The 27,572-nt window shown below is 42.0% G+C and overlaps 1 protein-coding gene across 1 annotated transcript in view; it reads left to right on the top strand.

Annotated features, from left to right (window-relative positions):
• Positions 1-15,441, top strand: part of CDH20 (cadherin 20) — a 37,355-nt gene extending 21,914 nt beyond the window's left edge. The window contains exons 7-11 of the mRNA XM_058831727.1: positions 418-554; positions 3,059-3,180; positions 5,036-5,153; positions 12,221-12,472; positions 13,868-15,441. Of these exons, the coding sequence (XP_058687710.1) occupies positions 418-554; positions 3,059-3,180; positions 5,036-5,153; positions 12,221-12,472; positions 13,868-14,367 (1,129 nt within the window). The 3' untranslated portion in view covers positions 14,368-15,441. The remainder of the gene's footprint in view (positions 1-417; positions 555-3,058; positions 3,181-5,035; positions 5,154-12,220; positions 12,473-13,867) is intronic.
• Positions 15,442-27,572: the final 12,131 nt, after the last annotated feature.

Here is a 27,572-nt window from a genome sequence, read left to right as displayed (position 1 = left end):
ATCAACCTAGGTGCTCAGAGAATGAACTGATCTGAAGCCATTTTCATCCTGTCTGAATTTACTTAGGGACAGGGCATAACTATTTCTCTTAGAAAAATAAATTATACTCCTCACTGTCAGATTTTCTCTGTAAAACAGATGCACTAATCTGTGCCTTACTTTGAGGCTTCTTCCTCTAAATCTTCCTGTATTTCACCTCAATTCAAGTAATACTCACTCTTAAATGCCATTAGCCATGTGAACTTTTTCCAGCATCTCACTCTGTACCTATGCAAGTCAAAGAAGCACATAACTAGGTTGTGGAAGAATGTGGATCTGCTGTGTACAACACTATCCCCATTGCTGGGATACTTTGTTGGCTATAACACACCATTTTCACAAGGGTTGCATAATATTTTTTCATGTGTACTCTTGCAGATACTCGATTGACAGGAGCAGTGATCCAGGACGGTTCTTTTATGTTGACATAACATCAGGAGCACTGATGACTGCAAGACCTCTTGACCGGGAGGACATTTCTTGGCACAACATCACAGTGTTGGCCATGGAGCTGAGTAAGGAGAATGCAGACTCTACATAGAGATAAAAAAGAGATACAGTAGACAAAGCAGGCAGAGAGACCTGAGTTCAAAGTTCACATATTGTTATGCACTGAGGGGGAAGACACATAAGTGAATTGCTGCTCTGACATCAACAAGCAAATGCTGCATTTTATTTATTTTTTTATGTTCATTTTCACAGGGTGGTGGGAGGCGTAAAGCATGTCAATTAAAAGCAGAGTCCTTATTTTTCAATTCATTAGCATCCCAGGGATTTATTTAAAACTCTTTCTGATGTGTTTCTGGCAGAGTCCTCTCACTTCAGAAGGGCTAGGCAGCTAGAGCAAGTACTGCAAAGGCTGCACAGCTGCTATAGCTCCCAGTCCTGCCTGGGAGGATTGAGTGGTGCAGGGACTGGTAGGCAGCAGTGATTCTACACTGCTAGGTCACTAGTTGAAATCTGCTCTGGTTCAACAGCAAGTAAATGACATCGCCATCTGCTTGCTACATAAATAATTTGGGCCAGAGTGCTTTGGGATCTTTGAGTATGCTGAACTCATTATGCTTTTCGGTTTTACAATGAGCTAAAATTCAGCTCCAGATTCATCTGTGTTGGTATTTTTCAAGGCTGTAAGAAGGAGATGCTCATTTCATAGTGTCAGTATGAAAAATTTAGCTGAGTTTGAAATACTCACAAATGTGAGCTTCATAAAGGAACTTCCAATACATAAGCAAATAAAAGGTTCACTTAGTCTTCACCTGAAATTCCTTCAATTCACATAGCTTTTACTCAGGATCTCAGTTCATCTGTGAGGAACAGAAGCTTTTCTGCAGCTTGGTGGCAATAGCTGAGTCATTCCTTGTATCTCAGAAACTTCTAGGCTGTGCCAGTGATATGGGGCACTTGGAGAAGAGCAAAGTTTCAACAAGCTTCCCCAAGTTGCAATTGGCCAGCTTGAAAGCAGCGGGATTATTTCACAAGAGTTGGAGTTACTCTGCCGCATATTTTCAGGCTGTTCCAGCACATGATGGTTTTCTGTGCCCTTTTAAGTAGTGAGAGGGGTTGAGACAATGGGATTTCACCCCCATCTATTTTGACACTACTTTTATTTTCAGCCACCAATGGCCATTGCAATTCCATGAGTCTGTAAAAGCTGCCCCTGTAGCAGCGTTTGAGAGAGAGAGCAATAGGAAGGCATGTCTTCCTTCGGTTTCCTTTCCATCAATCCTCTGTGAGTTTCGCTCTGTACATATGCAGCACAATATTTTAATTTAGTCAATAGTTTCAAAAATGTCTTAGCTGTGCGCTTCTGAAGGCCCCTAGTGGTAAAGGTTAGATCAATTATTTCTAAGAGTGTAAATGCAGGTATTCGTCTGCCACAACACCAGATGTGTCAGCAAGATGTGTGTATGCATATGTGGGAAGCTGAAGGATTTCATTATAAATTAGGGAGAAACAATATCTTTTGGGTATTATCTCAATGACACAATGTGACACATGTTGTGGAATACAGTACACTGAACATTTAAGAAAATTCCAGAGTGCATGTAAACTCTATTTTTTATATGAATATATCATTTCTTGCTATAAAGGGAGATATATTTGGAGATAAATGTACAAAGCTTTACATCTAGAAAGAAGATGAGAATATTAATATTAAAGAATTTTATTTATTTTTGCACTACTAGTGGTCCCTTAATATTTCTTTTCTTTCTGATTACAGTTTCACTTTATCATTAAACAAGGGGGGAAAATTATGATTTGAGGCAGACAAGCACAGTAAGAAAAACAAATTATTTTGCAGCCACTTAGTCTGGAATTTGTGAAGATATGTGAAAAGATGTAAGGATTTACTGTCAAAGAAAGCTAATGCACCAGTGGGACAGAAATATCACAAATGATATCATGCAGAATGTAAAATTTTCATTGCAATTTTAAGCTTCACTGAAAGCTTTTCTGTACAATTTCATGTGTTATTACATTTTAAACCCCTCTGTACAAAGTATCAAAGACTTGACACTATTTTTGAGTTCAAGGAACATAAATTCTGAGCAAAAGCATATCTGAACTGGAGATAGAATCTGCCATTTTTGACAAGTTCTAAATAACAAGTCTATCCTTAAAACAGTATCTTCCTAATTCATGCCACCAGTAGGGAGGCTCAACAAACAGTATTGCCCTGTTGAAGAACAATAGAAAAAATAAAAGGGGACATTGTCTAAAATGTTTGTTGTAGAAATAGTTCATTGGACTGAACTAGGTTGAAGTCTTTTACAGAGTTGTTTTTTTTGTAAAATATGTGATTACATGGGAAGCCAGGCTAGAGAGAGAGCAGCATTTGCAGCTTCACTCTGAGACACACAATACCCAAGTCACCAAGTCACAGTTCCCGATGTAAAAATGTGATTTAACACAAGCTAGTAGTGGAAAACCTGCTTTACCTCTTGAGCAGAGTGAGGAGCAGGCTCACTCCCTCCCCATATATTGCCTTTCTTTACATTAAACCTTCTTCTTCCAGATAACCCCTCACAGGTGGGCAGCGTCTCCGTGACGGTGAAAGTCCTGGATGTGAACGATAACGCACCAGAGTTTGCAAGATTTTATGAAGCTTTTGTTTGTGAAAATGCCAAAGCAGGACAGGTAAGAAATGCTCGTAACACCAGGGGTTGGGAAGGTCATGGTGTCCTACATGGAGGCAGCATGCCAGGAAGGGTGAGTGTTGCAAAGAGGGCTCAGCTACTCACACGTTTCATCTGAGCTCTTTTCAGAAGCCGTCTGTGCTTCATTCCAAAGGCAAGCATATCGTACTGGAAGGAGCATCACATATAGCGGCTCTTTTGTTTCTCCCACATTTCTTTTATTTTCCCAAAGTAAATTTTAGGCTCACTGTGCAATATATTTCCTAGCTAAAATAAAGCCTTTCCTTAGATATGTGCCAGCAGGCAAACAGCCAGTGTGTCCTGTAGCAGCATCAAAGAGAGGAGAAGTGTTATGAGAAGTGCCACAGAATCATCCCAGGCTACATGTGACAGACAAGGCTTACTACTAAATGTTTTAAGAGCCTTAAGCACACCCGGACTTACAGGAGCTGGACATAACTTACTGCATCAGGTTCAAGGGGGTGCCAAGCAGAATATGTTCTGCTGTGAACTGGAGATGTCAAAAGCAACACGAGACTTCCCGTTGCACACACTCTAAACCAGCACCTTCAAGCAAGCAGCAAACATTCTGCTCCTCTCCCTTCCAAAACCCCATCAAAGCCCTTGAACAAGGTCACCAGTGCCAGAGACAGACATGACCTCTCCCTTGCTGGGCCTGCTGCAAGCTCTGCCACTGATCATTTTTAGGGAGCGACTTCTTCTCCACCGCCAGGGTCTATGATGGGGTCTGGAGCCTCCTAATGCAAAGCTGTCTAGTTTAAATAGCATTTAAACACATAGACACACCTCTCATGATCTGTGAAGGAAAAATTATGCAAGTAGTATCACTGTGTGTTTGCTGAAGCTTCTCCCAGCTGTGAAGCAGAATAAAACAGCTGCTCACTGCTGGGGCAACTGTCCTTACAACTATCATATATAGGATATTTTCATCTCACCAGTTTGCAGAGATTCTTAATAAAATAGGTAATAGAAATCATTGCCTAGACCTTTATTCCTGGTTTTGAAGGGTAAGTGTCCTAAGTAATAAGCTAAGTTCAATATTCTTATGCATGCTAATCTGGACTACTCCCTTCAGCAGAGAACACTAAATTCTATTGCCACACTTTAAAACATTCTGAAATCAGTTTTAAGGTGGCAATATTTGCCTTTGAATCCCAAAATAACTTTAAAGTTAAAAAAATGCTGGTGAAGATTTATTCCTTGTCTGAAAATATGCCAGAATGTTTATTCAGTGATCATTGTGCTTCAAGCTGCTAGACCTACTTTACAAAGCCTCTATAAGTGAAGTAACAAATCTCTTTCTGGATTTAGCATTGTCTTAATTTTTTAGTTTGGTATTATTTATTGCATATGCAGAGTTTCTGCATGGTTGGCTTTTCTCTGATTTCCACTGACATCTTGGGAAGAATTTTATTGATTAAAAACTAAAAGGGTAGCAAAATAATCAACCTGAAGTCATTTTCTACCTGCAAAATGAAGCTGAACATATGAGCTTTCTTACAAGGTCTATAATGCACAATGAATCTTCTGAAAAACCTGGGCCCTCAAAAGACAAAAAAATCATGCAACAGAAGATTGGGATGCATGAGAGGAAAGTATCTGTTATTTGAGTTAAACCGAATATCTCCTCCTTTGTTTAAAAGTGATCTGTATGACCATAGCAAAATCTTTTCTGTTCTTGAGAGAAGACTGTACCTCTGGAAGGCAATTTTATTCAAATGCTCCAGTTGCATATATTTGAAGATATAAAATACATATTATCTGTTTGATTGTTTGTTTATATTATAAATATTTTGCTCTCACCTGTTTCTACTTTTTTTTCTTGTGTTCTCTAGCTGATTCAGACAGTGAGTGCCATCGACAGGGATGACCCGCAGGAGGGTCAGCACTTCTACTACAGCCTGGCTCCAGAGGCAGCAAACAACCCCAACTTTACTCTAAGGGATAATCAAGGTAATCAGAGTGGACACAGACAGTTAGCTACTCTAATTTCTAATGCCTGAGTTGGACTTGAGAAGCTGTGACTTACAGTGGGTGATAAGACAGCCATTTCAAATAATACCAAGTGACACCTGCTCCTTAAAGGCAATAATAAAATGACATATTACTTAATACACTTGAAGGTTATATGATATTTTCTTCCCTATAAATATTCTCTAGCAATAGTCCCCCTTTTCTTTTTCGAGGAAATGTGCCAGTGTTTTGTGCAAATTCAGGTCTTTTGGTCAGGCTGCAGGCATCTCAGATTATCGGAGTGGAAACTGCATTTGCTCAAAAGGAGATGCTTAAAGGTAGGATAGTAACTGGAACTAGAAGAAAATTCTGAAGGGAATTACATTGCTCTTTTTTGTACTCTTCATATTTTCTCCCAGGCACAGAAAAAGGGAAGGTTTTTGTACTGTTCCAGTCTTTTCCCCCAGGCATTTTTCTTCTTTCTCCTTGCACATCCTCATTTCCCTAGAGAACGAGGGAAGTAGGGAGGACTCGCAAAGCCTTAGGGAGGTAACTTGGTGTACAGCTAAAGGTCTGTGTAAGATGACCTAAGTAGAAACTTAGAATGTTCAAATGCCAGTGATTTGCCAGGAGTCCTCCCACTGGTGTTTCTAACTAGTGGAATTTGATTCTTTTGGGAAAGCTTTGGTGGATTTGGAGCCTGCAGGAAAGTCCTGCCATAGCAGGCCTTTGTGTGTCTGCTGTTGATCGCTGATCTCCATGGGCAGACAAGGTCTAAAATCAGGTCCACACCAGCCTTCATTAGGAAAGAGGGATGACCTTGAGTGACCTGGTGCAGAGTTTTGAAAGTCAGTATTGAGGGGCTGGGTTTCAGTACGAATTTAGTGTGTTAAGTACCACAAAGCAGCAAGCAATTCCAGAATAAATGGGGAGAAAGACTGGCCACCTGCAGCATCTATGGCCAGCCTCCAAGCCTAGCCTTGACCCCACACATGCCTACTTGTCATATTTACTTCTATAAGCTCCTATCTGGGCCTCTCCAGGCATATGGAAAAGCAACAGAAAGGCTTATAAAGAATCCCATGCCTTCACTAACCAAACATGTCTTAGAACATGCCACTTGCAGTTGGAGCCCTCCTCCACAGCATGCTAATGCTCTTTAATCCCAAAGCATCTCAAAGAATTTTTTTGTATAGTGTCCCTGAAGCCTCCCCACACAATTTCTTGCATTTTTATCCCCTTTTTCTCTCCCTGTCTTTTTCATTTGTGAGTATATATTGCCAAAACAAATGAAAAAATATAACACAACTATTGCTAAAGCATTTGGCAAAGCAAGCTCATTTCATCCTCAAGGCATTGTTCTAAAAAAAGAAACTTGCAAAACTCCCAGCATCAGATGCACTTTTTCTGTCTAAGGCCATACTTGCAATAATTTATAGTGACAGCAGTGACTGAATGGCTATGCCTCCCACTCTGTATAAAATACCAGTTTTACATATGTGTGTATATATATATCAGAAGAAGTTTAGGGTACTATTAGTTACTAATTTGAAATAAAAATGGCAAGTATCAAACCACTGACTATTTGAATGATCCAGCTAGTATAAGAAGAATGTTAAGCTATTAGAGAGCATCCAAAGGAGGGCTGTGAGGATGGTGAAGGGTTTGAGGGGAAGCTGTATGGGTGCAGCTGCGGTCACTTGGTCTGTTCAGCCTGGAGGAGACTGAGTCTATAATTTCCTTGTGAGGGGAAGCAGGGGGTCAGGTACTGATCTCTTCTCTGTGGTGACCAGTGACAGGACTCGACAAGACAGCATGAAACTGAGTCAGGGGAGGTTTAAGTTGGATATGAGGTAGAGATTTTTCACCCAGAGGCTGTATGAGCACTGGAAAGGCTCCCCAGGGAAGTGAACACAGCACCAAACCTGTCTCTGTTCAAGAAGCATTTGGGAAAAGCTCTCAGCACAGTGTGACTCTTGAGGTATCCTGTGCAGGGCCAGGAGTTGGACTCAATTATCCTGATGGGTCCCTTACAACTCAGCATATTTTATGATTCTATGATTAAGGGTTTATTTACTGCCTCAGCAATTTGGAGTGCAGTAGTCATTTCAGTAAAAGTAATTTATGCTTATATTTTCATCTAGGGGCCACTAAGAACTAAATAAATCATGTAACTTGGGCACAGAGGGGGTAGCTATGCTGTTTGTCACAGGGTGGCTAGCCAAAAAACAGAATGCACTTTGCTAGTCACAGCCTGTGCCCATAAACACGAGACAGGAATGCTTCCCAGGCTGTGGGAAGGCACTGTTAAGATTAGCAATTGTGCTGATTACTTGGTTGTCCAATATAGCAGTAAGAGAAACTGCAAGACATGTAGCCTTCTTGGCAACAATTAAAACCTTGATTTATACTGAGCAACAGATAGATCACAGTTTGCATTCTGATGAGCTGTTTTACATTTTTTTTTGGCCCTTGTAATTTTAGTCTCTGAGAACTTCTTCAGTCTATTCATTCTTTGCATATCTTCTTCAGCAGACAGAGAAATGCTATTGTTCTGCTTTATAGATGGGGATCTGGGGCAAGGAGAAATTAAGCTACTTACACGCTGGGTTCTCTTTGAGTTCAGTAAAATCAGTGAGAAATAGACACGTTAAGTAGCTGCAATGACCTGAGCACAAATGGTTTCTCAAGGCCTTATAGGATAAATGTGATGAAGCAGGGAATTGAACTGGAGTCTCCCATCTCTTTAGTGTCGTCTGTAGGGCATTGTCAAGCCATCCTCCTTCCACCTTCTTCCAAGTGAGACTATTCTGGGAAAAAGTTAGAGAAGCTTGCTGTAAGAATGAACAACAAAATAAGCTAACTGCATTTCCAGATTAAACTCCGAGCTGATCTTCTGTTGAACCTTAATCACTGCCTTCCACCTTTGGGAACCAGGAACTGTTGAAGAGAGAAGCCTTTTTTAATGGGTGCAGGATCAGATTGGTCATACCCTGACCAGGCCTGTCACTGGAAGCCTCTGGCAGTCCTTCACAACACAATTAAATTTGTTCTAGGAAAATTTTTAGCTACTTCTGCCTTCCTTAAAACTGTGGTCTACTTCACGCATGTAAGCAGTGAGCTGAAAATCCTCAAGGAAAGGTGTGACTCTTTCCCCAACCCAGTTGTGTCTAGATTGACTGCTTCCTTGTGTTCTTTCTCCCACTCCTGGCGTAATCTTTCTTTATATTATTCCTAACTCTTCATAATTACATAAAAACAATCAGTTTTTAAAGTCTAAAAGAATTGTCAGGTTAATTATCCCCAGTTCTTCTGCAGGTGCATGCAGAAAGAAACCAAGCCTTTCTTGTGAGAAGAGCAGTGGTTAGCTCTGATCGCAAGGTTGGGACCTACACAGTGGTTAATTCCCTTGACCTCTCCAGTGAGATGGAAAACTGCAGGAAGATGGTGCTCCATGGCTTGTTCTCACAACCACACGAAGACACCAGCCTGCACACCTGTGGGAAGTTCAGTTTTCACACAAATGTGGAACCAGCCATGCTGCAATCTTCAGCATCTCTGCTCAGTGTTGGAGCTAAGTGCTGCCATCCAGCCCTCTACAAGCCAAAGGTGCTGTGTTGGAAGCTGGGAGGAAAAATATTAGGCATTCTTATTGTGCCTACTTTTACTTTTTTTTAATATAATAGGGCTTTCATGTCCTCACAAGCCCTCTTCTCTTGATGGCTGGGACTTAGCAGATACCAATTTAGAATAAAATTGTGTATTCAAGTTTCTGCCATGCTGCATCACATTCCAGCATGTCCTTTGCACGTCAAATCACATTGGCTTTTGATGAGTCACACAACAAGCTTTGGCACCAATGTATTTCAGTTGCAGAGTAACAGGTAGAACAATTCTTTAGGGATGATTTGGATGCCTGCCTAGTACAAAGCAAAATGAAACAAAAGGCCTGAAATGTAATGCTGGAAGTTACAAAGAGAATTTAATCACCAAGAACATTTAAGACCTGGATGATACGGTCAGCCCATCACAGCAGAAGGTATATATACATATATATCTTTCAATATTAGATTATAGAAACGTGGTTTTTGCCTGAAAAATGAATTATTAAAACCCCTTGAGATCTCTCACTAGCTGAGCTTGCACAGCTTCTGTCAGGTTCACTGCCTGTGACTTCTACGGGCAAAGTTTGACCAGCTCAGAATAACTAATTTTTTTCCCCTCACAAAGAGAAATTTTACATGAAATGAAGGTTTGCTGTCACCTGAATAGAAGTTGTGACTTCTATTGTAAGTCAGTTTAAAGAAAGTGAATCTTTCACCCAGGAAAGAGAAAAACAATCAAATTACTACAGTTAGGGTGACCCAAGTATTTTCATTGAAATAGCATAAATGCAGGCACTTTGCCACTTTCTGCCTTTGGGCTGAAACAGTGTGATATTAATAGGTGTGGAGCACATATAGAGGGCACATAAACAGCCCAAGGGAGAGAAAGCACTTGTATGTGCCCCAGGAGAGAGAAGAGAAAGGTTTGAGCAAGCAAGGGCTCCTGTCCACGGCACTCCCTTTGCCCAGGAGCTGTGGGAGGCACAGGGTACTGCTCTCTGATGAGTTTCGGGACACGTTCCTGAATCACAGAGTTATTTAGATCAGAAAAGGCCTCCAAAGTCATTGAGTCCAACTGTTAATCTAATGCTGCCAAGTCCACCATTAACCATGGTCTTAAGTGCCCCATCTACACATCTTTTGATTGTCTCCAGGGATGGTGACTCAAACACTTCTCTGGACAGCCTTTTCCAGTGCCTGATCATCCATTTGGTGAAGAAATTTTTCCTAATATCCAAGCCTCCCCTGACACAACTTGAAGCTGTTTCCTCTTGTCCTATTGCTTGTTCCTAGGAAGAGACCTACCTATGTCTGTCCATACCCACTGCACATACGCAGAGCAGAGCTGCATTGCATATCAAAGGTGAAATCAATAAACACTGACACATAATTAGTTTTAAGCAACTTTTGGATTTCATCTGGCACATGGTGGTTTTTTCTTAAAGGTCCAGCTCTTGGGATCACATGATTTAACAAGACGCTACAATTTCACTATATATTTGCATGCAGACATGCAGCACACTTCAGAATTTTATGTTTTCAGAGTAAAAGCTTGAAATGTTATTGATGTGCAAGAAAAAAGACCCTGAGATTCTTTTTATAAACATGTCACAAATTTAAATTAACCTCACAAACTGTGGAACATGACATCTCAATACTTAGGTGTGCCTGTACTCTCTGGTGCCATGAGATTTGCAGCACAGAGTTTGTAATTTGGATTAGTTTAAGTCTAGGAGACAAATCTGGCTAGTCTAGCTTGAGCTTGCCTATATTACATAGTTGGTTGTATATGACGATCCTGATTTCCCTTCAAAAAGCCATCAAATAATTTTTGGTGTCCAGACTACAGTAGGTAATATAGCTGAATTTATCTGCATGTAACCTGAGTCTCTACACTGAAAAAAAATCACCTAATATTTAAATCTTAGCAGTGAATGGACAGAGAAATAATAAGGACATTTAACACTTCTATGTTAATATTTTAGGTTTTTTCACAGTCTACTTGTGATCAGAAGGTTTCTTGCCATTTCCAGGTAGCAGTCCCATTGTGTCAATCCACCTGAGAACAGCTGATTAGCATCCTGCATTTTCAAACATAGCAAATGTTCTTTGGTAACAACTTGGAGATGCAGATGGCCAGACTGTTTGACCTGTTCTGAACCAAGGGAATGGGAAACAAAACTAAGTAGTAAAAGAAACTGCATGAAGATATCTCCCAAAAAATGCCACAGCATGAGTGCACAGAATCAGAGCTTGTAGGTCTGCCAGAACAGAAGTACCTGTGTTCCCCATTTATCTTTCCCGGCCCAAGCCTTGCAGACATGTTTGTAAGAAAGGACAATTTTCATGCAAGCTCCTTTAGACTCCTTGGAGACCCAGATCTAATTGGAGACATTCAATCTTGCACTTTCCAAAAGGCTCAAAGTCATCACTGACAAAATCAACACTCATCTCCAAAGTTTTGCTTTGGCATCCTGAGATGGGAATTGAGAACAGCTTCCTGAATCCACTTTCCATTTCTTTTTCACCTTTTTTTTCACCTTTTTTTTATTAAGAAAATTTATGCACAATCTGAGGACTTTGAGGGAGAAGATAGACAGGAATTCAAATGCCACTGGTAAATTTTGACATTAAAAAAAACATGTTGAATATGAAGGAAAAAGCCCCAAAGGTAGGAATTTCCCTTGAAGTGGCCAACAGCAACTGGCTGTTAGGTCACTCTTTTACTATTTTTGTCAGCAGCATCATTTTGATTCCTTTTGATTTAAGTTTTTATTAAAAAACAGGCACTCACACTAAATGAACCAGAATGGTCAAATGAAAGCAGAATAATTCTGACAATAATGACATGAAGCATTCTGACTTTTTTCTATGACAGAATTACTACTGAAATTGCATGTATTTCACAGAAAAAATGTTTAGTTATGAATTTTCAACTCGCTGCTGCTTTAGGATAGCAAGCTGGGCTTTTTCCTTTGTCTCCTTGTTGCCTCAAGCAGATGACCCTGCCATGTATCAAAAACCACAGAGTGCCATAGCATATCCACAAAGGTTACATGCCAGCATCTCCAACATGGTGGCAGCGTCTGAGATCTAGAAAAGCTGCTGAGCATAAGCAAACAGGGACAACAAGTTGCCTTCAACTGTTCATTTCTGTCTTGCCCTCTGAAAGCACTCTTCACTAAATCTGAACACTGTGAGTTTGCCCTGGGCATCTTATATCAGAAGGGGTAAAGGCAGCTCCTAAGGTGTATATGCCTCTCAGGTTTGAATCTATGGCCTGAGAAGATACTGGAACAGGGGAAGCTGAGGCAAAATGATTAGTGATGAACTGATTAAAAAAAAAAGAAGAGAAGAAAAAATGGATGTGGGTCTAGGGCTGATTTTTTTTAACATTTTTTCTCTGCTGAATGTATTTGCTCTGCACATAAGCTGTTCTCTCTGTTTATTTCCTGCCCGTAGACAATACAGCATGGATTTTGACAAGGCGCTCTGGCTTCAGACAACACGAGCAGAACACCTTTTACCTGCCCATCCTGATCAGCGACAACGGGCGCCCGGTGCTGAGCAGCACGGGCACGCTGACCGTGCACGTGTGCAGCTGCGATGAGGAGGGCATGGTGATGTCCTGCAATGCCGAGGCCTACGTCCTCCCTGTCAGCCTGAGCCGAGGGGCACTCATTGCCATCCTCGCCTGCATCTTTGTCCTGCTAGGTAAAGACTTCAGTTCTTCTTGGGAGGGACGGACTTTTCTGTTCTGATCCACCAAAGGTGTAGGACCCAAACACACACATCTATGTATATGTGTATATGTAGGTGCATGCATACCTAAAGGGCCAAATTGAGGACCCGATGGTATAGTCAGCTGCCTATGGCTTCAGGCTCTGGACTGTAGGAATGGGGGAAAACTATAGCCTGCAACAATTTCTGCCAGATGCCTAAAGTGCTAGGGTGTCTGATATGGCCATGCTTTTCTGCAAAGATATGGCAGTGGGAAGTATTGAGAGCTGTGGATTGGGGCAGGTTAGTTTCTCATCCTGCTCCACAGGAAGCAGTAGTGGTAAGCCCAGTTCCTTTTCTTGTCTTTTGGAGAGAGATGTCCCCACCCCCATCCTTTTACCTTGAGACTCTACATTTAAATGGTGCCTGTGCTGCAGTAAAGGGGCTGAGCGTCTTGCATGAGTTCTGTCTCCACAATTAAATTTCATGCTTTCCTTGCCCAGATATCCTATGTCCCCTGTTAGCTGTTGGTATCAAAAGAACTTCAGTTCCCTTGTTCACTCTCTCAAATCATGAGATACCTAGTTCAAAACACACATTCCCTGAAATTTCAGGGGACCCAGTTTGAGGAACAGTGTAGTAAGATACAGAAAAAATTCTTTAAAAGTGCCTCAATTCTGGCTCTTCAAAGGAGCCTAGATACCTCAGTTCAAAATTTCAGTATCCAAAATATTTGCTGAGTTCTAACTCTGGAAATAGTCACCAAGTGATGACACATTTTCAATATCAAAGGGCTCTGGTGCCTGTATGACCACTTTTTCCCCTTGCTAAAAAGCACAGTGAGGGAAAGGAGCACCAGCATTGCAGCACTGTAGGAGGCTTGCAGATAAACAAAAAACTCGTTACAGCAGACCAAGGGGCAAGCTCTGCATTTTGCTGTGTAGGCAGACATATCACTGTGGTGCCTTAGGATCATCCATCTCTGTCACATGCAGTGACCAGCCCAAGAGACATCCCCAAAGCAGGCTGAAAAACCCACCCACAGAGCAGAAAACAAAATATCTCTGTGGCACTGTGGTGCTGCAGATAAACTGCTACTGACCTCTGAGCTGAATAGCTTTAAAGTGGCAAGCACCACTGGATGTCCTAAGTGTCACCAAGAGTTAAGAATTCAGATGACAAAGGGCACAGATTAGCAGCACCTCAAGCTACCAATTTTGACTAGGTAGTGAGAGATTTCTACACCTCTCAGCTTGCAAACACCTCAGCTCTTTAAATCCAAGGAGCTAGTTGGGTTCACCCAGGGGAAAGTAGGGCAGAGGAAAGTCTGAAGCCCTGGCAAGATCTGCCTCCTTGCTGACAGCCCCATGTCTTGTTTGGCTCCCTCAGTGTTGGTGCTCCTCATCCTCTCCATGCGGCGCCAGCGGAAGCAGCCGTACATCATTGACGAGGAGGAGAACATCCACGAAAATATCGTCAGGTATGACGATGAGGGTGGCGGGGAGGAGGACACGGAGGCCTTCGACATCGCTGCCATGTGGAACCCGCGGGAGGCCCAGCTAGTGGTGAAGAACCGGCAGGACATGCTCCCTGAAATAGAGAGCCTCTCCCGATATGTGCCTCAGGCCTGCATCATGGACAACAACGTCCACAACTACGTGCTTGCCAAGCTGTACGAAGCTGACATGGACCTGTGGGCGCCTCCCTTCGACTCCCTGCAGACCTACATGTTTGAAGGGAACGGTTCGGTGGCGGAGTCGCTCAGCTCCTTACAGTCCGTGACAACAGACTCAGACCAGAGCTACGACTACCTGACGGACTGGGGGCCGCGCTTCAAGAAGCTGGCCGAGATGTACGGGGCCACAGACAGCAGCGGGGCTCTGTGGTAACAGACAAGGAATGGCAGAGGGCTTTCCATGTGAAACGGTGTCCAGTTCGGTCCATTCTCATCAGATGCTTCCATGGACATGGGTGAGGCCTCATAAAAAAATAGCAATACAGTGCTTGGATGAGAATGGGAAGGAGGGTGCGAATGAAGGTCTCTCTGGATCAGCTTTACTCAGTTAAACTAAGTCACATTTTTGAAACTATGAGAAACAGAAGGAAGGAAGGTTTTTCCTGGTTCTTACAGCAAAATTGGAGAGCTTCACACCTGGAATATGGCATTGAGCTCTCTCTCTCTCTCTCTCTCTCTCTCTCTCTCTCTCTTCCTTTCTCTCCCCTTTGTACACGGCAGCTTACTGAGCTCTATACACCAGGGTTCAAAGATCTGTAAACTCCAACTGAAATTGCCACCACAGACAAGTTGCTTCTCACTAGTTATTTTTTTTCCCATTAAAACAGAAGAGAATTGCTTGCTAACAAGAGAAAAAAATCTGCAAAGCAGAAAATTGAAACTGGAATCTCAGAGGGCTCCTTGTAAACTAAACTCCTCCCTCTGTTGCTAACAGAGTTCCTTTTTAATCCTTTAGAAACAAGGCTGAGGTTGGGGGTTTTTTTCCCACTTGACTGAGAGGGCTGGGGAAGAGGCTTTGAATTTCTGCTCTAGTTTAATGGCTGATCTGTGAGTCATTGGCGTTAACACTAATCCATCTCCTATCAAGTTTGTGTAAATTTATTCTTGACTCTTTAAAACCATGACTCTGCTAAACTGCTCAGAACAAAACCAGAAAATCTGCCTCTTTTGCACTGTAGATGTCTCTTCCATGTGCCAAATGTGAAGATTAGATTCTACCAATGAAAGCCAAATAAATTTTAAAATAAGAAAAAGCTATATTTGGTAACTACATGGGTTAGATGGGCTTTCCTAATCTGTGTGAGGTCAATCCAAGGGATGTTTACATACTGTAGATAACCTACTTGAACAAATGCAGTATTATAGACCAATAAATGGATGTAAGAAAATTACATGTATAAGTTTTGTATATTTGTTAATTTTGGTAATAAATATGATGTACTGCATACAGTACAATACCTTAGCACCTCTTTTAATAAAAGTTAAACAGAAGGGAAAGTCTGATGGAAATTTATTGACTGCTTTGCACACAGCAGTTAGTGCTTATCTGCAGCTTTACATGCCTTGAGCATCAAGAAAAAATGGTTCATCAGCATCATGTCAAGGAGACAAGGCTTCAGTTTGCAGAATCGAGCAGATTGTCTGCTTCTTTTATCACTGTTCACTTGGACATTGCCCCTAGCAGTGAATCAGCCCAAGTACAGCCCACCAGACTAGCTACTTTTCCAATCAAATCATGCTGAAGTCAAAACAGTCTTGCCTGATACTTTTGAAACACTAAGGCCGGGGCATTGATACATTTGGAAACCAGTTACACAGCCCTGATAGAGTCTCATGCCTTCAGAGACATGACAGACTAAGGTAAAATATCTATTTATTCTTACTCTGCAGTCAGTTTTGCACCTGGATCCTCTCTCGTTCGCATGTATAAATGAGAAGAGCTAGGGAAATTACACTAACACAAGTTTCATGGAAAGTGACGAAAGGCTTCTGAAAGCAGAACAGTCTGCAATGGAATTTGCAGGTTTGTTTCTAGCTATGGACTCTCCACATCTCCAATTGCCCAGCAAGTAGATATGCACACATAACCACCCAGTTACCACACTTTACTATGGGCATGCTGTACTCAGTTCCTGTTGCAAATGTGCGCAAAACGTTGCAGTCTCTACTTTGCCTAATCTTAGGTCGTACCAATTTTAAGACAGGAGCCTTGTTTCCACAGACTCACACGAAGTCATGCAGCCACCAAGGAAAAACGGTTTTAGTGACTTCTTGCTTGCTAATCTGATGTGATGAAAATCCGGACCTTCATGATATGCCAAGGGTTCTGCTTATCACCTGAACATGCTTTACACCATGCAAAAAGATCACTGACAACTATTTGATTTTTTTACTCATACCATAGCACTCACTCTCACATGTCATATTGATTTTAAAACATTAAACTAAAACTGCAACCATCATGCTCACGGAAGTCGTGTAAAGGACACAAAGCTGCTGTTGAAAGTCTGAGAGCTTCCAGACTTTCAACAGCGATACCACAGAACACAGGCAGGAGGACATCTATTCCACCACTTCCCTGTCTGATCTAAACATTAGTTTTACATATTTTAAGCAGATGCCTCTTTCTCCTTAAAGCCCCAGCTGTTAAAGCTTTCTAGGCAGTCTTCCACGACATCAGAATACTCATTGCTGAAAGCCTTCCATGGGAAGTATAAGGCATGTACCCCTCGCAGCCATACAAGCCTGCAACGCACATAGATGCTCCACAGAGCTATGATTTGGTATTTTCAGACCATTACTGTCTCTCCCAGTAGTCACAGTCTACTGTAACAAAAAAGCCTCAAGATTGTTTTTCATATCTTGATTCCATGATAGTTTAAATTTCCTATTGTAGGCAGAGTGGGAGGATGGGGCCTAAAAGTACAGTCCAGCATCATATTGCCTTCAACCTTCTGGATTGAGAGTTTTCTCAGCACAAGCTGCCTCACGGGTCCGTTTTGACTCCACAGAATCCCCCAGAATTGGTCTCTGCAAGACAGGCACTGCAGCAGCCAGGAGCAGTTTCCCAGGCTGTGTGTCCCCCAGTGTGGGAAGACCAGCAGCCCTCTTGCTAGGGGCTTGCACTCATGCCACAGAGGAATTCATAACCCACCTTCCTAAGCTGCATGCCAGCATTAGGCTCTCTGATTGTCCTCAGGTTGGCCTCAACTTGTGATCACAGTCAATAGCTGCACAGCTTGATGTTGTGACACTTACCAGCTGGTGTTTAGTAGGCACTTGGCAGCCTGGCACTTTTTTTTCTGTTTTATGGAACAGGTGACAGTGTTTCTGCAGTCTGTGAAATCTCTATGCCAACAACCAACACTTGCATCTATTAAACTGCCACAAACAAAACAGAAGAACCCCCCCGTTTTCCTGATGAGATATGAAAAGGATCAATTTTCAGGCACATCAGGGCTCAGCAGGCCCAGAGTAGAAGAGGAGTGAAGACTCCAAGTCCAAAGGAAATGCGTGGTGCTGTCGGTGAAACAAGCACTCTAGTCACACAGGTCCTCAGCCTCCTGCTCAAGGGCAGGCCTGGCAGTGCGCATGAACGTTTGCAGCACTACATAAAACCTGCTCATGGTTTACAGCCAGGGGGTTCAGCCTGGCATGGTGGAGGGACTGGGCTTTGCCACACCACCAGACACCTCCAAGGGATAGTCCCAGTTCTGCACGGCACCCACTCTATCCACTACCCTGGTGTAAGGGCAGAAATGTCAGAGGGCCAGGACAAGGTCCTACATGCCTTCACCAGTGTCCAGCCCATTTGTGCTCCAAGGTTGGTCTGAGTGCACAGAGCTTTTACCACTGGTTTTTACCATTTTGGTTTATTCCTCTGATGACGTCTTTTCCACAGCTGCCAGTTCTCAGGGGAAAACAAAAGGACTTGCCATCCAGCAACAATCCCCTAGTCTCAGCTGTGGCTGCAAATCAGTGGTTCAGATGAAAAAATAACAGAGCATGCAAGTCATTTTATTAATTTCAGCCACTTAAAAACTGAGCGTAAGGGCTAAGCAATCCATCTCAACTCTCTCTGTCTAACAAACAGAGTTAGACAAAGAGTGATTCATTCTCCCCATCCTGGCCATCTGTATGATGCTATGGCCCCCTGCAGCTGTATGCTTCTCTGTTAATGGCCTGGCCTCTAGGGATGCATCCCTGCTGCTCAGTCTGGCTCTAGGCATGACATTCCCAAGCCCTCTACTCTACTCTACATTTGGTTTTACAAGTGGACATGGACAAACACTATAGTCTGTGATGTTTTCCTTTACTTTTCCTACCACCCACCTCTGTCTTGTCTTGGTGGATTGTATGACCTGCCACTTTTATCCTGCACTGGTCATCACACCTAGGCTCTGAGTAGCAGTGTTCTTTAAACCATCTGTCAAGGACTCCACAACTCTTCAAAGCAAAATACAGAACTCAAGAATGCATGAAAAGAGTTAACATCATTGTTTCTAGAGTAAATTTTCTAGCAATGCTGCCTTTCATTTGCTGCTGCATTTCCCATTTATCCAGTTTTATTAGGCCCCTCTTTATTTTGCCATTTCTCCTCCAGCTTTTATTGCTCTTAATCATTATCAATACCATCATATTGTTGCTTAAAATTTCCTTTTAGACCATTCATTAAAGGCAATAGTGACACAAATCCTTGGGGAACCCAGAAGTTTTATTTTGGTCACCTCGAAATATGATTTATTAGCCTATATTTTCCTTGATGCAACTTTCACATAGCACAAGTTAGAACCTGAGATCTGAGCACAGCTCCCAGGAACCATCAAATTCGAGGGATGGATATGTCCCAGAAGTCTGTTCTGCATATGCATATGCACCACACCACTTACTTGTCCTGGCCATGAGTAAAAGAAAGGAGGCATATAAAAGAGGCACAAGTGATATCTTACAGATTCCAGGAAAGTTCTGACCTGGACAAATTCAAAGTTGAGGAGATTCAGTTGCTTTTGTGTTTGTGCTGCCAGGCTCTAATTATTAATAATAAGATAATAGAATAATAAGATCACCTTGGTTTATGCCAGCTTAGGTCTCAGTTAGATCTAACTCAGGAGAGAAGATGGGATCAGTAACAAGTGAGGATGGCATGTGAGGAAATCTCTACTGTTGCAAGCTAGTTATGTTGGTGCTCTCCCTTCTCCTGTGTGTCAGGGTGTGAGACAGCCCATTTCATCCTGCTAAAAGGAATAGCCTTTAATGTACTGTCTCCACATGAAGCTGGTGTAAACAGCTTGGTGGATCTGTCCAAGACATCCTAATTTGTGCCTGCTGAGATGTGCAGCATTCAGAAGAGGAGCTGTGTTTCAGTCAGTTGTACCCTGTCTCCCTCACACCAATTCATATAGCATCAGAAAGCTCCAAGACAGCCACTGCTGCAAAACAGCTGTATCACCTAAGGGATTCGTTCTCCTGCATAAAGGTCAGTGATTTGCCTCTCATTTGGGATGTAATGCAGTAATAATCTGTATCAGTGCATCCTGTTGAAACAGACAGGAAAATTAGCAGACAGCAATGAAACTGAGGTGGAATCAGAGCTGTGATCCTAGGAAAGCAGTAGGAGCTGGGGAGTCTCACTGTCAAAGCAAGACTTTAGGGACAGATTTTCTGTTTTGTTTTCTTATAACAGCCTTCTGAATACCTTGCCCACACTGACACACAAGATATTTTGCTGTTGACCTCAGAGGTGGCATGTCAGGCCACCTGCATCACTGACTGAGCAGAAGCAGCAGTGCAATGTTGATACTGTATTTCCCAAGAGACATTAGAGTAATATGGTGGAGGAGGTAGAAGAGAGTCATTTCACAATGACTTTAAAAAATCATGTGATTTTTTTTTTTTTAAGAGCTGATGTAGGAGACAGTACACGGTCTGAATATCATTTTCAGACCTCATTTGTTACTAAGCTCACCATTAGGGAATAGACCTCTTGGGAAATATGAATTTTCAAATGCACATCTTAATATCTCTAGGGTGGTTCTGTGAGGCCTAATCCTATAATTATTTTACCAAAGGTGCATGAGCTACACCTTAATACTAGAGGCAGAAGCTCTTGCCATGCCACATAAAATCAATAACAATAATGACAACAGCTGTCATAATGGGGGTCAGATTTTGCTTCTGCTTTGTGGGAAGAGTGAAGGTTACATGACTCAAGGGAATTTAGGAAGCTGAATCCCTAGTCAAAGGATTGGTAGTTCCAGATGTTCCAAGAAGTATTAAAAGCTCAGCTGCATGGAGGTCTGAGGAACCAGTCAAAGGTGCCCCTGCCCATGGGAGAGGTACTGAAATTAGATGATCCATAAGTTCCCTTCCAGCCCAGGCTATTCTGCGATTCGATGATGATTCTGTGGTTCTTTCTACCATGGGTAAATCAAAGTGCAACATGATCCTCCTTAGCATCACAGTACCATGATGAATGCTGAACAGAGGATTTGGTCTTTTCTACCATATCGAGGAAAAGAAAAATATGGAAAACTTTTCTTTCAAGTAGTGGTGTTAACACATGATGGGTTATTTGGCATTTTTAATTTTCTTTTTTTGTAGATTATTCTTGGGGCTTGTCAAAGGGACACTGTGGACACACCTGTCCAGCAAAGTCATTTCTTTATGAAGGTCAACCAAATATTCTGTAAAATCATAGGTATCACAGATGGAAAAAGTAGAAAAAAAATGAGGTAGAAAGCAATCAAATGTCTTTTTAATGAAATTATAAACAGAGCCTCAGCCTGCATATGACTTGTTCTAACCCCAGGGCAGCCTGCTGGTTACAAAAATTCTTGTTTACTTTCAGCTTAGAGACATATTCTCAAAAAGAAAATTAATTAGTTGAGGTATGTACTTTCAACAGCCTCAGTCTTGTTGACTGACCATGATCTTGCGTTTGAGACGTGCACTAGAAGGAAGGAAAAAAGTGCATATTCTGCCTATACACTATGCTCTTGTCCTGAGATTGTAGAGTGTTTTGCAAATTCTGCTACAGAATAGTCCAGGTTGTTTTACAGACAAATAAATGGGAACACAGAGAAGTTCAAAAAATTATGATGATTTCAAAAGAAATCATTGTAGAAATGGTGACCTGTCCCAACAGTCTGCTGATCTAAACAAAATTCCTCTTGAAACTTAGTAAATTATGCCTATGGCATAGGTGACAGGTGGGCAATAGAATTTTGAGCTATAGCTCAGGTGCAAAATTATTTTTTAGTGATGACATAAAATATCTGTGAATTAAATGATAAATATAGTCCCACAACAGAAAAATTATCTCTGCTGCTAATCCAAGGGAATTTCACTTCATGATTTCTGTATATTTTAACCTATCATTTACCATTCATGCCCACTGTCCAACCACTGAAAAAATCAAAAGTCAATGTTGCAATTACAACTCAAAACAGATGAGTAGGATAAAAATGTCTGAAAGCTCTAATTAAATCTTATCATCCAGAGTTAATTGTAAAGTGTTTTCCCAGACTGTTAGAGCAGTGAACAAGCACAACATAAATTATGTGTAATTTTGAGTAATTACAGATGATGTTAGCATTTTTGAAACATCACTCAACAGTGAGAGTTCCAAACTGACCGATTTATAAGCACTGTGCCTCCTTCATCTTCTCTGAGAAATTCCATCCACCTCATGGTTCTGCTTGATAAATGAGCAGCACATTCAAAGATGTGGTAAACTGCTGGCTTTGCTTAGAACAAGACCAAATTAAACAAGCATTTTCTGTCAGCAGTTTCTGATAAGGTATAGTCTCAGTGCCTCGCCAGCCCTGACTTCATTTGCAGCTTGGTGCAAGAAAAACCAGCGTCAGTCAAGACAACAGCTCCATCCCCTGGGCGGAGTTAGAATCTATAAGCCACTGCAGCAGCCACCCCAAAAACATGTCTGGTGAAGGAGAAAGGAAGACTGAAAACCTTCCCTAGGATCCCAGTACCATGTTTTCATTTCTGGGCTCACAGAAAGCAAGGCATCTGCCACCAGCACTTTGGTGAACAACCATAATAACCCTGTATAAGCCACAGAGGGCCCAATGTACTTTCCCAGCTCATCACTAACAGCCAACACCAAGGGACTACAGGACTTGAGGTATGGTTTTGACTCTGATATTGGTGCTACATGTAGGTCAGGCAAATTTTCATAGTCTATCTGTACTGTGGCTTTCCACTTAGACTACCACAGGGTAACTGTCTCTGCTACTCGCTCTAAAGTCACATAACAACATGAAGAATTTTGGTATTTATCTAAGCAGACTTCTAAGCATTTTAGAGCCCCAGGCACATTCTAGATAGGATATAAAGCTGCATATTTCTTTTCAAAAAGCACATACCCTTCTAGCTCTGGGAAAAGAGGAAAAGAAGGATGACTCACAAGCAGCAGATGTTGGTAGCATCTCTTAACACACTACTGGAAAGCACTCAGAGGTTGAAGGAATGCATGCTCCCTTAAAGCCTACCTAGAATAGATTTGAACAAAATGCTGTGGCAAGCCAGATCCTGAATTGTTCCCTTCGTCTCACTTTATCAGCTACAGCCACAATATTTTGCTTCTTTGTCAGACCTTCTCTCCAAAAACATCAAAGCACACAATAAACATGACTAACTAAAGCAGCACAGTATTCTTGATGTGTACAGTGGCTCTGTTATCAGTAGTCCTGGGAGAGTATTATTCTATTATTGTAATACCATTGCTAAAGAAAGTCAGCTGAGGGTCTTGGTGAGCCCAGCAGGATTTGAGACCAAAAATACAGCAGGTCCCATTTTTCCAGAAAAAAATGCAGACTAGCTTTAAAAATTAAATGTCTAAGCTCTTTCAATAGGCATTAGAGAGAGAGGATGAATCCTCAGCAAAACCTGCACATTACCTTAGACAGCCTTCTCAGGACAAAAAGATTTCTCCCCTAAATGAATGTTTTTCTCTCCCTAAGCCATCATCTACTGGCTACATGGGAGGTGTCCCCATGGACCAGAGGTGCCAAAGGGACTGCTGAGGCTTCAAACAAAAAGAGTAGGTTTAGATCAGATATTCAGAAGAAATTCTTTACTGTGAGGGTGCTGAAGAAGTGGAATAGATTGTCCAGAGAAGCTGTGGATGCCCCATTGCTGGAAGTGTTCCAGGCCAGGGCTTTGAGTAACCTGGTCTAGTGGAGGGTGTCCCAGTCCACACCAAGGTGGGGTTGAAACTAAGTGATCTTAATAGTCCCTTCCAACCCAGCCATTCTGTGATTTTATGATCCTGACATTTATGATCCTGCACAACTCCAAAAGGGATGAAGAGAAGTCCCATTACGACATCAGTGCAAGAGACCCTGGTGAAGAGCAACATCTCAGAGAAACTCCACTTACTGGGTTGGGTACCTGTAGTGCTGCACACGCTGCTTCACAAGTTTCACAAGGGTGTACAGCCCAGCAGGCACATCCACTGCTGATGGACATACCTGGTGTCAGACTACCCACCTGCCTCACTGCTCAATCTGACATGTGACAAAAATAAGCTGGCCAGCCCCTCTTTTAATTGAAAGACATATGTAATGAGGACAAGATGCAAGAACATGGCACTAGTTTCATACATAGTGTGATAAAAGTTTCTTTAGACCTGTAGCAAATTTTTTGTTCTATTAGTATCAGATCCCTGTGCACAACACAGAGGTAATGGTCTCCTCCACCTTAGCTGCTCTGCCCGTAAGGCCAGGGGAGAACCTCTCATTTTGTATCTGGATAATGGGTACTGCAATGTGTCAGAATTATAACAAGAAAAATTATGTTATAAAGCTACTTTTGGTGTTGCATCCTCCCTGCCAGCCTCTGCTTGCAACTCATTGTCCTGTCTCTGCAAATAAATGCTGTGATAGCATTTAAAAGCAAAACACAGCTGTAGTGAAACATCCGATCAGCTTGCCACCATTAAACAAACAGAATGCCTACTCTTTCCTTTTGTTTAAAATATCATTACTGGGAACAAGTTCTCTCTATCACTGCCTTTGTGCTTCAGTGCACACGTTAGGTTTTCAAACCTGACCTAGTTTTGGCTGAAAAGTTCCACTGAGAGAGCCTACAGACAGCATCTCCAGGCACGCTATTTTCTCCCACTAATCAATCAATACATTATAAAAGCTGGAGCATCTCTCTTTGCTTAAAATGTGGTAAGCGATGAGGAGCCACACTATGGACAGGCTCTAATGCAACTTCTTGTAAGCCAACTGCACCATTGCACATGCCAGCCTCCTGCTTCCCCTCAGACCTTTTGACTTCTCTGATTCTCCATGGAGCTGACAGTCCAGCTCAACCCTACAACAGCTCCAGTGGCACCACTCTGAAAACGGGAAAAGCTTTGCCTTCCTTGCAAAAGGTAATTGGGATTGGCACGCTGCAGCAGTGTTTGAGGAGCCTGGAAACATTTTTAAGGTGTTTGGATGAGCTGAGTTTATAACTGAAGCATTTTTTTGGCTGTAAGGTACTGCCTTCAGGACTCATTTGTTTAACTGTGCTCAGGATTTCCCTGAGCTGCTTTTAAGGGGATCCACTGTGCAGGGGATGGGCAAAACAGAGTTCACAGGAAATAATAACTACTTTGCATTTATGATAATACTGACAAAGGCTGCTTAACTCCAGAGGTTTGCTCTGGAGTGAACAGGCTCCATCCAGAAACACCAGCATTAGAGGGTGTCAAGATGTATCTAAATGCAGACCGAGACCCCACGTAGGCTGCACATATACCAAACTGTCACCATGTGCAACCAGACTCTATCTGGAGCTTCATCAGGCCCATGAAATCCACACCATGTGTCAGCCAAGCATGACTGAGATGTGCAAGTGGATTCATATTTAAGGACAGAACAGCTCATGAGAGAAGGGAGGAGGCAACATCTCATCACCGGGCTCCAAAAGGAGTAGGAAGGCAGAGGAAAGTTGCTGTCTGATCGTGAGATTTGAGGCACAATGGACAAAAAGCACCATTTAAAAGGGCTGGGAATGAGACAGTGGAGAGAAGATGGAGGCATTTGGTTGTGAGGATGCTCATGGCTGCGAGGATATTCAGTATATCACTGCAAAGAGAACATTCAGAACACAATGACAGAACAACAATAAGGGGAAAATATTGATCCTACTTCATATTCTTTTAGCTGGAGAGGAAAAGGGGCAGACAGAAAAGGGCCATGTTAGAAATGCCTGAACAAAGATCTGAGGATGAACAAAAAACATTGGCTTCAGCAGCTACTTCATGCTGCAATTTCTGATGCAGGTGAGGAGGTTATACAATTGTGTAAAGCCATAGGCTAAGAGAAGTATGTCCTCTCCTTATATATGAGCTTGCTAATTTGAACATTTCCAGAAGCCCTTCTCTGGAAAGTCTTCAATAACAAAGCTAGAATTTTCACAATAATAAAAAATAATTATATTCTTTGTGTCACTAATACCAAGTATACAGATGAAGTATAAATCACACTGCAATCAGGAGACATGGAGGACAGGTAGTCCTCCTGTACCCCTATGTTTTCTTTTGCAGGGGTAGCACTTATGTCAGTTACAAGCATTCAAAAAAAACCAAAAGGCAGCTACCTCCAAATTATTAAGCTTTCTTTGCTCCATCATTATAAGTTTTTGTTCTAAGTAGTGATTGCATTTTGTTTTTAACTGTCTGCCACTAACACTAGCAACTTTGGAGGTCATGTCCCAGAGCGTCCAATCATGATAAAATCTCTCTAAATAATTGAAAAACTGAACTGCTTTCTTAGGCGGGTGTTTTTTTAATGAAAACACATGTATAGCAAGAATTTTGTGATGAAACCGCCAAAGACAGGAACACTGGCCAGGACTCCCAGAGTCTGGTATTTATTATAATAGAAGGGACTGATTTTCTTCTTATCTCACACAAAGGTAATCCCTTGACAGGAGGGAAGGGCACTTGGAAAGATAAATAAGACAGGCACAGGCTGGGGTGCTGATGTGTTCTGTGAGGAGCCAGGTGCCAGGGAGGCCAGGCTGAGCCAGCATCACCTCCAGACGGCAGCATGACACCACACCCCACTGCAGTGAGAGGAGAGAAACAGAGAACAGCTTGTTGGACCAATGTTCCAATGCCCAGCCTTCATATCAACATCTCCTGAGGTGTAACATTGGGTGTCTTGCAATGAGACACATTTCATTTGGGATCTACAGACCTCATTGTCTGCTACCAGCTGCCTATTGGCAACCCACATCTGTGCTACAGGGATTTATGGGATTCACTCCATTCTAATATTACCTATTGTGTCCCTGCATTCCCGCCTGTGTCTGAAGTCTGCAAAATATATTAACAGCTTTCCCATCTCAGTGTAGTACCATTTGTTTCTTGGCTTGTTTCATTTCATGAACTTACAGGCTGACTTCTAAAACCAGTCATCAAACACGCAAGCAATATAAGGGAAAAAAGGGATAAAAATAAAAAAGAGAGAGAGAAAACCTGAGGGAAGAAACAGATTTCAATTTCTGATTTCCAAAAGGCTAATAAAAAAAGCACAGGAGCGGGAACGAGGCATTTGAAAATTTAATTTTAAAAAAATGCCCTGGCAGTCTCTTCTCAGCAACAGAGGCTGAATGATACATTTGTAGATGGCTCAAGTGAACAAAAAAAAAAAAAAAAGAAAACTGTAGCCTTACAAATATCCAGAATTATGCCACAAACTCTTCCACGCAGGTCCCCAGTTAAGTAAAAGTGCCAGCAAGTTCTCCGCAGAGTGTCTCCAAAAGCAGGGAAACGATGGTGTGTGACAGAGCTGGTACTGCCCTTGCTCTTCAGAGAGTGAGGGTTTTACTGGGAACAAGAGGGTTTGGAAAGAGGCTTCACTCCCAGGTTTCCATCGTCACTAGAACCATTCCTCAGAGCCACAAACAAGCATAAGCAAGCACTATCAGAAATGCCCTCACGTACCAGCAGGTTAAACCAGGCTGCCCATGACTTAACTAAATGAACACAGTGTTGGCCAAGAATTTGCATTATTCTTCATAAGCCACTGAGAACCTCACCAGGTTCCACTGGAAAGGACCATGTGGCATTTGGCTGGAACATTTTGGTTCTCACGGTGGTGTAACAGCCCAAAACATGTACTTCCCACTGACAGAGCCAATGGTTGTGCTCCCCTTGGCTCCAACAGTTATACAGGATTTTGCCTTGTAGGACATCTTCAAAGGCAATGTGTTAACTTTCACAAAGGCAAGGATCAAAACTTGCAGGGGAAACTAAGCAACTACTATGAAACACAGTTGATCCTTTCTATTGAATTGTACAGTATGGTAGATATGCTCACATGAGGTGCTGTCATAATATGTGTAATTTAAAAACACAGGGTATGAAGGTCTTCACTCCAAAGAATAGGTTCATAAAGGAATTATAAGGTTTCTTAAATTATTTGTAGCTGTTATAACCATTTTAAAAATTAAAAGAGCAAATTAAACTAGCATTCCTAAGTTGAGTCTATTTGCTCTTGACTATAACTTGTTAATGATCTCTCTCTGTCCTTATCCCAACCCAGGAGCCTTTCATTACAT

Source organism: Poecile atricapillus, chromosome 2 (assembly GCF_030490865.1).
Source record: "Poecile atricapillus isolate bPoeAtr1 chromosome 2, bPoeAtr1.hap1, whole genome shotgun sequence".
Classification (NCBI taxonomy): domain Eukaryota; kingdom Metazoa; phylum Chordata; class Aves; order Passeriformes; family Paridae; genus Poecile; species Poecile atricapillus.
The sequence above is the reverse complement of the archived record's forward strand: the minus strand, read 5'-3'. Positions and strand labels throughout refer to the sequence as shown.